This window comes from Schistocerca piceifrons, chromosome 1, assembly GCF_021461385.2.
Source record: "Schistocerca piceifrons isolate TAMUIC-IGC-003096 chromosome 1, iqSchPice1.1, whole genome shotgun sequence".
NCBI classification, from domain to species: Eukaryota; Metazoa; Arthropoda; class Insecta; order Orthoptera; family Acrididae; genus Schistocerca; species Schistocerca piceifrons.
This window is the reverse complement of record NC_060138.1, coordinates 1,089,417,196-1,089,433,286: the sequence shown is the minus strand read 5'-3', so window position 1 is coordinate 1,089,433,286 and position 16,091 is coordinate 1,089,417,196. Positions and strand designations below refer to the sequence as shown.

At 39.1% G+C, this 16,091-nt stretch overlaps 1 protein-coding gene across 1 annotated transcript in view; it reads left to right on the top strand.

Moving 5' to 3' along the window:
• LOC124798157 (serine/threonine-protein phosphatase 6 regulatory ankyrin repeat subunit C-like) overlaps positions 1–16,091 on the top strand; it is a 281,321-nt gene that overhangs the window by 33,017 nt on the left and 232,213 nt on the right. The window contains exon 3 of the mRNA XM_047261442.1: positions 1,912–2,118. Within this exon, the coding sequence (XP_047117398.1) occupies positions 1,912–2,118 (207 nt within the window). The remainder of the gene's footprint in view (positions 1–1,911; positions 2,119–16,091) is intronic.

The window sequence follows — 16,091 nt, the reverse complement described above, 5'->3', positions numbered from 1 at the left end:
ACCTCGGCGTTTCCTTTTAACTGCTCTTCTAAGGCTGTGCAAAGTTTGACAGTACCAGGTAGAATTTATGGTTGCTCCACGTTCGAGAAAATCAATAAGAAGCATACCTTGCCTGTCCCAAAACACTGTCACCATCAACTTCCATGCTGACAAGGTTTTTGGGGGGACCTTGTGTGCCTCCGTTCCATGGACTGTAATTTTGTCTCACAATTGATGTGTTTCAACCAAGCCTCATCACCTGTTATGATTTGATCCAGTAATGAATCACCTTGTTTGTGGTAGGCCTCCAGAAATGTCAACATTGCCCCCATTCGCTGTTCTTTATGGTGCTCTGTAAGTAATTTGGGCGCCCATCATGAACAAACTTTTGGAAATGAAAGCGAAAGCTCCGTTATTGTGAACTGGCGGTTTTCACGAATCATTTCATCAACTTTAGTGACAAGATCGTCAGTCACAATGCTAGGGCATCCACTGTTCTCTTCATCATGAACATTGGTTCAGCCATTTTTGAACCAAATGCACCATTTTCAGATGGAACATTCACTCATTACGTTGTTTCGATACACTTCACACAGTTCACGATAAACTTCTATAGGTTTTAGGTTTTTTGTGAACAAAAACTGCGCCTCACAACTGGCGTGATTTTCGATTGGGGTGCACATTTCAAATTCGAATATTGAAAAAACCAGATGTGCAGAGACATTCCCGCTGTCATGGATGGATGCTGACTGAGCTGCCAAGCATGCACTTACCAAAATAAATGCTATCAGTGCTTACCTAGTGGTGTCACACGGAAACGTTCCCTACTTTCTGAATAGCCCTCATACCATCGGCAGGCAATCGCATCGGGCAAGGCTTGCCTCACGCTGACTGTTACAACAGTTGCCCACTCACATCCCCTAAGACATTGTGCCTGACTCACTTGGTGTCAGTAGTGATTGACATGGAGCCCTGCAAGTTGACAGTGGGTCATCTTTAGTGACAAGTTCCACATCTGCCTTGGAGGTGGTGACCATTGGGTCTGTTTCTGGAGGCACAGTGGAGAGTGCCACAAGGAGCAGTTTGTGGTCTCCCAGTACACATCCCACCAGTCTGGTCTGATGGTCTTAGGAGGGATATCTAGTGATGCCGATTCACTATTAGTATTCCTAACTGGCCCTGTGACAGCTGCACAATATATGGAGGAGGTCCTGCAACAGATAGCTTTGGCATTTGTGAATGTCCATGACCATGGTCTATTTCAACAGAACACCACTCAACTTCATACCACTGCCATCTCCTAAACATGCCTTGCAGCTGTGGGTTCACGCCATAGCCAATTGCATTGCCTGATCTCTCCCAGAGTGAGAATTTGTCAGGTACCATGTCGCATGCCATGAGGCCTCCAACTCCACCCGCCAATCTGCAGGAACTACACACTCAGGTGCAACCAGCACGGGATAGAGCATCACAGGACTACCATGTGAGACCTGTACAACTCCAAGCTGTGACATCTGGACCCTTATATTCACAACCACGAGGGTCCGATGTTATACTAACACCAACATTTTGTAGCCATGTAGTGCAATAAATATTGGTCCTTCAAAGATGAAAGTGGAATCATTTTGTGTGTGAGGTACCATCTACCTGCATGCCAGTGATTGCAATCTGCCTTGCTTTTCTGAGTGCAGCTCTTTTTATGATGATCATTGTAATTAAAGTACAGCATTTGCAAGATTAAATTTAGTGAAATGACTCAGTTGACTGTTTTTAAAATATAACTTTGAATATTGTCAATTGCTGAGAAACTGGTGTCTTCAATTTTCTATTTTATTACTGATGACTGTTGTCATTTCAGAAATTTGGCACTTACTTTAATTTCCTTACTTACAGCCAGTGGCTGTTCCAGACTATAATTTTGTTTGTTTTTAGACTCTGAGGGAAATGATTTCCAATGGTGCTGATCCAAGAATTAAAGATAATGAAGGTACATCCATTTTAATGGATGGAGCACGCTTTGGACATTTGGAAATGGTTAAGTTCTTGGTAGAGGAGGTTTGCATTCCACTGGAAGAATGTGATAAGAATGGAAACACAACCCTCTTGATTGCTTCATTACCAACATACTCAAATCTTGAGGTAAGTTCTGGAAAAAAAACTTTTTTAGTTATTCATATTTCATTTTGTCTAGTCAGGTATTCTTTCAGCATTCAGTAAATTATTCCCCATTCCCCTTGCTCATTTCAAAGCTAGTTATAATGGTGCGAAGCTATTTGAATTTGATATATTACCCATGATGGAGAGAAAATGTCTTATTACTTCGGCAAAAGAAATAGTTAGGTGTGGCACCTTGTGAGGTGCCTATTTGAAGCCTTTATTCTGCTCTAAGTGTCTTATTGAAGAAAGTTCATTGAATAACAGTGTTATGGGAAATAATGCAGTAATATACATCACACAACTTTTAAATAACATGACTTTTTCCACATTTATTGCCACTTTCGGCAATATGATAACCATTTTTGGTCTTCATATTAAAGATTGGTTACAGGCAGTCACTTTCACAATCCTACAAAACAGTATGACAGTGGAAAGTTAAACACAGTGAACTTTAGCATATGAATTCTTACCACCTAATATCATGGCATTGGCTTCAGTTTATACTGGCAGTGAACACATCACACTTCTTGATAAAATAGTACAAATAAATGTATGTCTAATTCAAAGCAATAGGTGGCCAAAGTCTGAATTATTCACACATTGTCTCAAGGAAAAAGCTCTTAAAATTAATACTAGTCACTAGTTCAATTTGATATGTTAACTACGTCACACAGATACACTGAGCTTGTGAATACAGGCTACAGACATGCACTTATTTTGTGAACTTGTTACATAGATGTTACTGCTAAGATTTTGGAACACAGACTTTCAAGGAGACATTAGCATGTTAAGAGTGGTGTGTGAACTTTCACGACTTGTAACATAGTTCTGGCCTGAGTGCTTACTTCACATGGACTCAGAATATTTTGGAGTGAGATAGGCCTTATAAAGAAAAAGAAAGGCAGTAAGAGCGGTAGCTAATGCAAACAGGAGAGAGCCTTGTAGAGAAATCTTCAGAAAATTTGAAATACTAACCATCTACTCTATGTACATTCCGCACGCAATAATGTTTGTGAAACAAACTTCAGAATATAATGTAACAAACGCATATAGGTAAAATACAAGTGGAAGAGAAAATTTTCGCAGAATTACAAGTAAAGAAAAGGCTGCAGACTGTAATCCACATTCAACTGGAATCCTCTTTTATAATAGACTCCCATCTGGCATCAAGACAGTTAATTTAAACACTTTAAAGAATAAACTTCAACATTTATTAATAAAAAAAACCTTATTCAGAGGAAGTTGTAATATCTCTTTGCAAAACAGTATGTATAGCATAAGTTTGTTTTTGCAACACAAAAATGATAATTTCTGATCTTCACACACTTTATCAATGTATGCATTTATATTTCAAGCTGTAAAGTCTCTGTGCACAACAGTGTATATAGCATAATTTCTGACCTTCACTATTTATATCAGTGTGTGCACATATGTACATTAACCAAACCCTTGTGTATGTGAACTAAGATCTATGACAATATCTGGAAACTGATTGTTATAAGGACAGTAAACAAACAAATAAACAAATAATTTTAATTAAGTAGCTAAGGATATCATTTACTCTAGAACAATTGGAACAATAAAGTTATAATGTCACACTTGGGAATCTAGCAGTCATAACAGCATAAAAGGCAACAGTAGTTTTGGATATTTTTGCCATTTGATTGCAGTCATTTCTTAAGATAATTACTTTTAGGAAAACTGAAATAGCTCACTGTAAAGAGTGGATTCAGGGTTTTGTTATAAGTGGTTACTTTTAATTAATAGGGTTTACAGAAAGACTAAATATACCATTTAAATCAGTGGATCAAAAAATTACCATCTATTTCAACCTGACTGTGAAATTTTATTTGAGTTGCAGCTGCACATGGCTGGTAAAACAACATTTAATAATAGGAGTTCAGTTTGAACTTTGATTTACACAACCACCACACTAGATTCAGAAACAGGTTCATTGTAGATCTTGGTTCCTTGTCTATGACACTGATTGGAGTTGTTCAAATATTAGGCAAGACACTGGGAATCCCCACAAAACTAAAAGAGAATTAAAATGGTATATCACTAATTCTCCATTACAAGTTTTCTGATTATCAAGGTTCATGAATGGAAAATTACTGTTAGTTGCATGAAAATTAACAATGTTCATTGTAGTCAGGTCTCTGTTCTTGCAGCATTCTTGGTGTTCTTACTTGTTAGATAAATATCAATATGACCCTGTAAATATTAAGCTAGCCGCAGAAGATAAACAGCAGATGTTTACGTAAATAAAGCTGCATTATTTTTTTGAAGTAGTGGCCTTCCTGCTAATTTTGGCTGTTAATATTACCTTATGTAAATAAAAGGAATATACAGTACTTTAATGATAGTTACCCTCTATATCAGTGTATATATAAGTGATTAAATGTATATTTCTGAGAATTTCTGGAAGCTTAACAGTGTCGTGCATAATGTACTCCAACAGTTATGAACTACATGTGCATATTCTATAAATTTTAGTAGTAGTGTCTTGTTAAGAAAATAATTTCCCCAATAAAAGTTACAGTTCTTTTAAGTGTGAGACATGAAAAGACATCTGGCAAAACAGGTCTCTGGAAATTACTTAGAACAGATAGTTCAGAAGTCCAATCAAGATGAACATATATTTCATTTAATGACAAAAACTTACATTGAAATCTTTGACTGGAAACTGGTATATGTTACCATGAGGTGATTGTTGCAGTGATCACCAAAGTACGAAGGGCAACTGAAATAAGTGGAAAGATTTACACATTCAGTAAACTAGACGAGGGGCTGTAGTGTCATATCTCAAGCATGAATACTAAATATTAGCTTTGGACTGAAGCAAGCAGAGGAAATGTGGCTCAACTTTGAAACAATAGTTGAGAGCATGCAGTGGATAAATACATACCTAGTAGAACAGTATGTGATGAGAGAGACCCTACATAGTATACAGTCTCTGCGAAGAAACTTCTAAAGTAACAATGGCTATTGCACATAAAGCATTGCTTAAGACTATAGGTAGAGATACGTGTAAAGAATGGAAAGTCCAGGATGGAGTAACAACAATATGAAAAGGATAGAGTGCTACTCATCACATAGAGGAGGCATTGAATCACAGACAGATACAGTGAAAAGACAGCTAAACTTTAAGCTTTTGGGAAAAAAGTCCTTCATCAGAAGCATAAAAAAATGTAACAGGTACACACAACTATTGTCTATAGCTGCTCAGCTCCATCTGCAGGCTGTGCCTATGTCTGACATGAGCAGCAATCCAAGGTGGGTGGTGAGGGTAAGGCGGAGGCGTGGGACCGAGAGGGGGAGGTATAGCAAGGTAGGAGTAGGGGAGCAAGTGGGGCATGGTGGGGACAGGATGGGGCTGCTACCTGCAGAATCTGGAGTGCATGCTGCACAGTATTCCTGTCAATCTTGTCCACGCTCCCAACAAACCGTAATTACCCTCCCAATATTGTCCAGAAATAAATCATTCATCACATCTGCAGCGATGAGCAATCTGTCTCCAAATATGTCAAAGGTTTCACTGAGGCCCTCACAGACTGAAATTACCTTCCCAACATTGTACATAAACAGATCTCCCATACCTTGGCTTTCCATTCACCTACCCCTCCCACAAGCCCATAGTCTGCCTACAAAGGAGCACTCTTCTCGTGACTCATATCACCCAAAACAATCACATTCTCTGCAGTGGTTTCAACTACTTCTCATCATGCCCTGAAATGTGGAATATCCTACCCACTATTCTCCCCACCCCTTCCTCAGTGATATTCTGCCACCCACTGAACCTAAACAATATCATTGTCCATTACTATTCCACCCCTGCTCCCCACCCCTTGCCTCATTGTTCCGATCCCTGCAAGAGATCTAGATGCAAAACCTGTCCCATACATCCTCCCGGCACCACTTACTCCAGTATGAACAGAGGCATCTCCTGTTCCATTGGGGCTACCTGTGAAAGCAGCCATGTGAGCTACAAACTAATCTTCAGCCACTGTGCTACTCTCTACTTGGACACATGAATGTCCATGTTTATATGAATGTCCATCACCAAACTGTGACTAAGACTCAGCTGGACCATCCACTTACTGAACATGTTGTTCAACACCAAGTGCTTCACTTCAGTTACTGCTGCACAGCCTGCACCATCTGAATTCATCCTACCAACACTTCACGAGTCTATATCCTCCAACTTATTCCCAACTCCCACTTCAGCACTGTCCACACAAACAAGTTAGAAGAAAACAAGAAGAGTAGCGTAACTGATCGACACTTTGTCCTTCTGTTTTAGAATTATAGAACATCTTTTGAGCTCAACATTAATAAGGTATTTCATACTGAATCACCTGTGTCATGCTGACCAACAAGGATTCTAAATGAATCACCAGATCACACTTTTCTCTCATGACATTTTAAAAGTGATGGGTCAAGGTAAGAAAGTGGGTGTAGTATTTTTGACATCTGAAAAGTACCACATCAACATTTATTGACTGGGCTGAGGACTATTTTGTAGCAAGAACACAGCAAGTTACAGATTAGATTAGATTAGATTAATACTAGTTCCATGGATCATGAATACGATATTTCGTAATGATATGGAACGAGTCAAATTTTCCAATACATGACATAATTAAGTTAATTTAACAACATAATTAAGTTAATATAACAACTTTTTTATTTAAAAAATTTTTTTTAAATAATTTTTTTGTTTGGTTTTTTTCTTTTTTTCTTAATTTATATCTAAAAATTCCTCTATGGAGTAGAAGGAGTTGTCATTCAGAAATTCTTTTAATTTCTTCTTAAACACTTGTTGGTTATCTGTCAGACTTTTGATACTATTTGGTAAGTGACCAAAGACTTAAGTGGCAGTATAATTCACCCCTTTCTGTGCCAAAGTTAGATTTAATCTTGAATAGTGAAGATCATCCTTTCTCCTACTATTGTAGTTATGCACACTGCTATTACTTTTGAATTGGGTTTGGTTGTTAATAGCAAATTTCATAAGAGAGTATATATACTGAGAAGCTACTGTGAATATCCCTAGATCCTTAAATAAATGTCTGCAGGATGATCTTGGGTGGACTCCAGCTATTATTCTGATTACATGCTTTTGTGCAATAAATACTTTATTCTTCAGTGATGAATTACCCCAAAATATGATGCCATATGCAAGCAATGAATGAAAATAGGCATAGTAAGCTAATTTACTAAGATGTTTATCACCAAAATTTGCAATGACCCTTATTGCATAAGTAGCTGAACTCAAACGTTTCAGCAGATCATCAATGTGTTTCTTCCAATTTAATCTCTCATCAATGGACACACCTAAAAATTTTAAATATTCTACCTTAGCTATATGCTTCTGATTAAGGTCTATATTTATTAATGGTGTCATACCATTTACTGTACGGAACTGTATGTACTGTGTCTTATCAAAATTCAGTGAGATCCATTTACAAGGAACCATTTAGTAATTTTCTGAAAGACATTATTGACAATTTTACCAGTTAATTCTTGTTTGTCAGGTGTGATTACTATACTTGTATCATCAGCAAAGAGAACTGACTTTGCCTCTTCATGAATATAGAATGGCAAGTCATTAATATACCGTATTTACTCGAATCTAAGCCGCACTCGAATCTAAGCCGCACCTGAAAAATGAGACTCGAAATCAAGGAAAAAAATTTTTCCCGAATCTAAGCCGCACCTGAAATTTGAGACTCGAAAATCAAGGGGAGAGAAAAGTTTTAGGTCGCATCTCCAAATCGAAACAAAGTTCGCCTAGTTGTGATATGAGACACAATGTAGGTCGAATGAATGACGATACAGCTGCAGTAGTTTGGTTCGAGTCGTAAGCTTAGCAGTTACGGTTTACCAGGTAGCCATTGCTATGCGTCACGCACTCCGTCCGTATTTATACGGATATCCTTCCTTTTTCACGTGCTTCGTCTGGTTTGAATTGATTGCTTATTTTTCTTTGATCTGATAAGTGCCGTTCTCTTTGTTATAGGTGTTTACGTCACTCTAAGCTGAAAATGCATTACTGTACTGTGTCATGCATTGTTTGTCGCATTCTGATAGTGCGTGTTTACGGCCTGTCACCGCTCGCAGCGTGGCTTGCTTTTGTGCACGCTACCACCGCTTACAAATAAAAAATAGAGAGGAGTCGTCTCATTAGCGAAACATTTGTTGTTACTTACACTACTTCTTTCTTTGATAATGATCAACAAGTACCAAATAATAGACTGCGTATGATAGATGATGTTCTGAACGAAATTTTAGCGAAAATTTTTCTCCGTTTGAAAATCTTTGCAGGCGCCTCTTTAGTTCATTACATTCTGCTCAGAAATTAGAGTCATCTTAGATTTAAAAATCTAGTCAGTTGCCGTGCTTCATTTCTGACTGTATCACTATCAGGCATAAGAATAATATGAATATAAACATGACATGATACGTATATTCTTCCGCGTTTGCTGTTGTCTCACTCTAGTTTCGTAGTTTATTAGGCAGACAGGATTTAAATGAGATAGTAGCAAACACGAAACAATACATGGCAAAATGTTTATATTCGTATTAATCTTATGGTGAAGAGAATACTACATGTGATTCACAATTCATAAAAGCTCCTATTAGCAACCATCTCTTCTCACAGGTAGGAAAAAATTCAGAACGTAGAGTTGGCCATATTGACAAACATCCCAAACAGTCTTGCCAGTCGGATTTTCGTAGTACATTGAAATGCTGCTACATTCGAAGATCAACAATACAGAATTTGTATTTACTTCGTTGGATAATGTACCAAAACACAGTGGTCGAAACTCTGGGCGGAGGAAAAAGGCTCGTCTTCCACTTTTTTTTTTTTAATTTATTTACTGACTCAGAGATTTTGGTACCAGTATTTATCTTTGTGCCCTACAAAGCATGCCTGTGTGGCACTACATATATTCGACGGCAGAAGTTAGTTGTGGCGGCACCCACCAACATTTTTCAGAACTCCCACTTGCTTTGCACTCGATTCTAAGCCGCAGGCGGTTTTTTGGATTACAAAAACCGGAAAAAAAGTGCGGCTTAGATTCGAGTAAATACGGTATATTAAGAACAACAAAGGACTCAAGACCGACCCTTGTGGAACCCCATTCTTGATAGTTCCCCAGTTTGAGGAACGTGTTGATCTTTGCATATTATGAGAACTGCTTATTTCAACTTTCTGCACTGTTCCAGTTAGGTATGAATTAAACCATTTGTGCACTGTCCCACTCATGCCACAATACTTGAGCTTGTCTAGCAGAATTTCATGATTTACACAATCAAAAGCCTTTGACAGATCACAAAAAATACCAATGGGTGGTGTTTGGCTATTCAGATCATTCCAAATTTTATTGGTGAAAGCATATACGGCATTTTCTGTTGAAAAACCTTTCTGGAAACCAAACTGACATTTTGCTAGTACTTCATTTTTACAGATATGTGAAGCCACTCTTGAATACATTACTTTCTCAAAAATTTTGGATAAAGCTGTTAAAAGGAGATTGGACGATAATTGTTGACATCAGATCTGTCCCCTTTTTTATGCAATGGTATAACAATAGCATATTTCAGTCTATCAGGGAAAATGCCCTGTTCCAGAGAGCTATTACACAGGTGGCTGAGAATCTTACTTATCTGTTGAGAACAAGCTTTTAGTATTTTGCTGGAAATGCCATCAATTCCATGTGAGTTTTTGCTTTTAAGCAAGTTTATTATTTTCCTAATTTCAGAGGGAGAAGTGGGTAAGACTTCAAATGTATCAAATTGCATAGGTATGGCCTCTGCCATTAACAGCCTAGCATCTTCTAATGAACACCTGGATCCTACTATATCCACAACATTTAGAAAATGATTATTAAAAATATTTTCAACTTCTGACTTTTTGTTCGTAAAGTTTTCATTCAATTTGATGGTAATACTGTCTTCCTGTGCTCTTGGTTGACCTGTTTCTTTTTTAATAATATTCCAAATTGTTTTAATTTTATTATCAGAGTTGCTGATTTCAGACATGATACACATACTTCTGGATTTTTTAATAACTTTTCTTAATATAACACAGTAGTTTTTATAATTTTTGATAGTTTCTGGGTCACTAATCTTTCTTGCTGTCAGATACATTTCCCTTTTCTGGTTACAAGATATTTTTATACCCTTAGTAAGTCATGGTTTGTTACATGGTTTCTTATGAGTATATTTAACTATTTTCTTGGGGAAGCAGTTTTCAAATGCATTTACAAAAGTGTCATGAAATAAATTATATTTTAAATTGGCATCAGGTTTGCGGTACACCTCATCCCAGTCTAACTGCTGAAGGCTTTCCCTGAAATTTGCAAGTGTTAAATCGTTGACTGAACGTACTACTTTGGAGGACTGTTTAGTACTGTTGAATGGAGCTATCTCATATATTGTAACTAGCTGTGCACAATTATCAGAAAGACCATTCTCAACAGGCTGAGCATTTATCTGGTTAAACTTATCTTGGTCTATAAAGAAGTTATCTATCAGTGAGCTGCTATCCTTTACCACCCGAGTAGGAGAATCAATAATGGGTGTCAAATTGAAAGAACCGAGTAATACATCAAGGTCATTTTTCCTATTACCCTCTTTCAGAGAATCTACATTGAAGTCTCCACAAATAATAATTTGCTTCCCCCTGTCTGACAGATAGCACAACAAGGAGTCCAAATTTTTCAGAAATAGATGAAAATTTCCTGATGGGGACCTATATACAGTTACATTTGATGGAAAGTCACTGACAGATGCAGATGTGCCTTCAGGTGGAGTTTGTTGAGTCTATTGCTGTTCATGTTGTATATTAATGGCTTGCAGAAAATGTCAGCAGTAGCCTCAAACTTTTTGAACATGATTGTCACATATAATGAAGAGATCTTGATAAGATTTTAAAGTGGTGCAACGATTGGCAATTTCTGTTAAGTGTTCAGAAATATAATATTGATGTATCAAAATTGGCTTCAACAGCTTATACAAATACCTGAGTGTGGCATTATTATATGGCTTCAATAGCAAGTTCAGTAGATGGCAGACTTTCATTCACTGCAGGATACTAGCAAAATGCAGTCAGTCTACACACTGATGTTGTACACAAAACACTTATGCGTTTCATCCTAGAATATTGCTCCTGTATGTCGGGTTCATACCAGATGAGACTGACAGATAATACTGATTGTACACAGTGAAGGACAATAAGAATATAACAGGTTTGTTTGTATCATGGAAGAGCAATTGATAAATTCTGCAAAACTGGAACTAACACATGCTTGAAGGCAGTTGACAACTATCCCATGAAGTCCTACTTACTAAGTTTCAAATACTAGCATTAAGTGAAGAATGTAGGAATGTACTGCAGCCCTTTGTGTACATTGCCACTGTGGAGACTACAAAGAAAATGTCAGACCAATTACAGTGTGCACAGAAGCATTTAAAACAATCATTCTTCCTGTGCTCCATACACAAACAGAAGTGGAAAATATATATAATTTGTGAATGTTTTCTTCATAATAGGATCTACAAAACACAATAAATTAATGGGCAAATAAATAAATGATAAGCAATGTTGTGTGTGGTCAGATCATTGGACCCAGCTGTATGAAGCACTACCCCACTTTAGTTCTTCTTGCACTTGGATTTCAACAAGCCATTGTGATAAGTGTCTACTTTACCATAACTGTCCGGTTAAACACTCAGCTACTGAGGTTTCTGAACTATTAAGCTTTTGGACAAAGTCCTTTACACACACACACACACACACACACACACACACACACACACACACAAAACTTACGTACACATGGCCAAGCATTGGGTGAGGAGGGTGGGGGGGGGGGGGGGGGGGAGCAGGGTAGGGATTGGGGAAGATGCAGGAGGCTGTTCTTGGGGAGGGAGGGAGGGGGGAGGTAGAGAAGAGGGAGGGGGAGAGGAGAGAAATAGAGGGAAGGAGAAAAGAGCAGAAGGAGTGTTTGTGGAACAGAAGACATGTGTGGTGCTGGAGTGGAAGCAGGGAAGGGGACGATAGATAGGTGGAGGACAGGGATTAGTGAAGGGTGAGGCCAGGGGTTAGTGAAGGGTGAGGTCAGGGGTTAAGGGAATGAACGATATGTTGTAGGGAGGGTTCCTGTCTGTACAGTTCAGAAAATCAGGTGCTGGTAGGAAGAATCCAGTTGGTGCAGGCCATGAAGTAGTCTTTAAAGTGAAGCACATTGTTTTGGGCAGCATTTTCAGTAATTGGATGGTCCAGATGCCTCTTGATTACAATTTGTCAGTGACCACTTAAGCAGACCCAATCTGTCATACCCAAGCTGGGAGAGTGCAGTAGTTGCAGCTTAGTTTGTAGATCACACAGGGATAGGACATGCTTGTGGAAGGAATGGATAGGTGGTAGTTGGAGGATGTATGGGGCAGGCTTTGCCTCTAGGTCGGTTGCAGGATATGAACCATGAGGCAAGGGGTTGGGAGCAGGGTTGGAATGGTGGTGGATAAGGGTATTGCATTGTTCTCCTTTGTGGCCAGACAGTGGGTGTGTTGGAGGTGGTGTGTGACAGGAGAGACAAGGCACAGGAGATCTGTTTTTGACAATGTTGAGAAGGTATTTCAGTCTGTGAAGGCCTTGATGAGACCCTTGGGATATTTGGAGAGGGACTACTCATCACTATAGATGTGATGACCACAGGTGATGAGATTATATGGAAGGCACTCCTTGGTGTGGAATGGACGTCAGCTGTTGAAATGGAGATATCTTTGGTGGTTGGTAGGTTTGAAATGGGTGGAGATACTGTTGTAGCCCTCCTTGAGGTAGAGGTCAGTATTGGGGAAGGTTGCTTGTTGGGTTGAGAAGGACCCAGCTTGGCAAATAGGGAAGTTGTCGAGGTTCTGAAGGAATGTGGATAGAGTCTCCTCACTCTCATTCCAGATCATGTAGATTTCATCAGTGAACCTGAAACACATGAGGATTTTGGGATTCTGGGTTGTTAGTAAGGGTTCCCCTAGACAGCCCATGAATCATTTGGCATAGAATGGTGGCATGTTGGTGCCCATTGCTGTAACACAGCAATTCATAAATAACACAGATTTGTTTGAAGGTGATGCGTGCAAGGAGACTTAGTATGTGGATGAGGACTTAGTTGGCCATGGTGACCATGAATGATGTCCAGTTACCTCAAGGTTGGGTACATCATTTCCTTTCTTCACAACCAATCTGCCAGTTGCCAATAATGCCTCCACTTCAACTGCTGCCACTCATTCTGTAGCAAGAAATCCCTTCCATAGAGCCTAGCCACCTATGATCATGGCATCTGTAGTGATGAGCAGTCTGTCTTCAAATATGCCAAGAGTCTCACTCAGCCTTCACAGACTGAAATTATGCTCTCAACTTTGTTTGGAAACAGATAACCTGCACCTTGTCTCTCCAGTCACCTACCGTCTCCCAAATACCCACTGTCCAGACACAAAGGAGCACTCCTCTCATGATAAAGTACCACCAGGACTGCAGCAGTGGAATCACATTCTCCACTAGGGTTTTGAGTTACCTCTTGACATGCCCTGCAATGCAGAAATGCCTCCCCACTATCCCCCCACCCCTCCCACAGTAGTACGCCCGCCAAACCCAATGCAATATCCTTGTCCATGCCTATTCCACTCTTGCTCCCACTCCGTTACCTCATGGCTCATATCCCTGCAAGAGACCTAGATGTAAATTCTGTCCCTACACCCTCACACTACCACTTATTCCAGTACCATCACAGGCATCTCTTACCCAGCAGAGGGATGGCTATCTGTGTAAGCAGCCGTTTGATCTGCAGACTAAGCTGCAATCACTTGCCCTTTCTAAGTGGGCATGACCACTAACAAGCTGTCTGTCCACTTGAATGGCCACCACCAAACTCTGGCCAAGAAACAGCTGGACCACCCAGTTGCTGAACATGACGCCCAATATGATGTGCTTCACTTAAATGACTGTTTCACAGCCTACACCACCTGGATTCTTCCTACCATTACAAGGTTTTTTTACTGTGGAAGTGAGAACTCCCCCTACATCATATCTTTTGTTCCCAAAGCCCTCCTGGCTTCAACCTTCACTAGTCCCTGCCCTCCTTCCCTGCTCCCACACAGCATCACACACACCTTCCATACCACCAATGCTCTAGTCAGTCTTTTCTTTGTCTGTGCTTCTCTCCTCTCCTCCTACCCCCCCCCCCCCCCCCCCCCACCCCCACAGTCATCACAGCCTTTTGTCAATGTACCTATCAGCACTATCATGTCCCCACCATGTCCCTGCATTCCCACACAGGCACCAGAGCATCTTCCCCCACCTGTACCCTGCTATCCCTTCACCTTCTTACTCCATGCCTCCTCCTTATTCCTACTACCCACCTAGCAGATAGCTTTCCACATCAGACTCATTTGTAAGAGGACTCCAGTGCTTGGAGAGAGTCATCATGTGTGTATGAGTTCTGCTTGTGTGAATGTGTGAGTGTTTTCTATTTTGGAAGAAGGACTTTGTGTGTAAGCTTAATATTTTTGCAGTCTTTTCCATTGCACCTGTCTGCAATTCAACACTTCTGCTATGTGTTGAGAAGCAATCTACCTTTTACATATTGTTGTCATTCCATTCAGGACTTTCTATTATTTGATGTTCAATTTTTTTTATCCTCACAGTAATCTTAGCATCAGGAAGAGAAGGTAATAGTGCATCAGGAGTTGATAATTTATTTCTTAATCCAAATTTAATGAAGTAGATGTGATCCACATAATAAATAGTTCTTTTGACCACAATAGTCAAGCAGTATTAACAAAATATGCATGTCAAACAGCTTTAACTGGTAAGGGAACGATTTAATTACATAGAATGATAAATGCTGAACCTTTTACACTATCCAGAGTGAATTTACAGTATGAACAATGGGAAGATTTAACAGAACACAACAATAGAGGAGAAATTTATTTCCAAAAATATGCTTGCAATATTATGAATCCAGTTTTTCCTTGCAACAAATCTGAGACAATTACAATAGAAGCCAAGTGCTGTTACATAAATTACTTATCCAGGACAATGGGAAGCTCTTCAAAATGTATTATGTTTCATGATAGACATGTGCAAGTCTCCTAATAAATGGCCCAAACACTTCCATACCATACACAGCCAGGAGAATAATAGAGAAGGCGTACAGCTGGTTCACTGCAAACTCACATTAACACTTAATCTTATCAGTACTCATATTATGCAGTTCCATGCAAGCAAAGACTAATTACAAACACCAGAAGTAGAGATCAATGGGCACATACAAGGTAAAGCACTATGTATGAAGTTCCTGGGCATTCAAGTGGATAGTAAACTGAAGTGGCACCAGCACATTGTTAATGTAACCAAATTCTGCTAGCTTTGCACTTAGAAAGAAACATCTCTAATTTTGTTAATCAGCAAACGATATTGTTAGCATTTTTTAAATTCAACTTTATCCTATGCTATAACCTTTAGGGACAGTATAACTTAGATCAAAAAATATTTATTGTAGGGGGTGTGCAGTAAGTATATTTTGTGAAGCTGGTAAACAAACACCTGAAGTGCAGTGTGAAGTGAAGAGTAGTGCTATGCACACAACACACAAGTGATCACTCCATGCAGTAATTACCTTTGACATCTCATGGATTTATGTTTGCTCTCTATTCTATGTCTAAAAAAACAGTGAATGAGTTAACAAAATAGTTTCAAATGTTGCAATGAAGTGGACTTATTAAGCCTGCAACAGTTGGTGACCCAACATGATATTTGAAAGTCACTGTCACTTCACAGCATCCTGTGTCAAGTTAGGTAAGGAACATCCACATCAGCCTTATTGTGAATCTATCACATTATTTTCACCATAAATACATGATGTCATATCCTCTACCAACTGAAGACA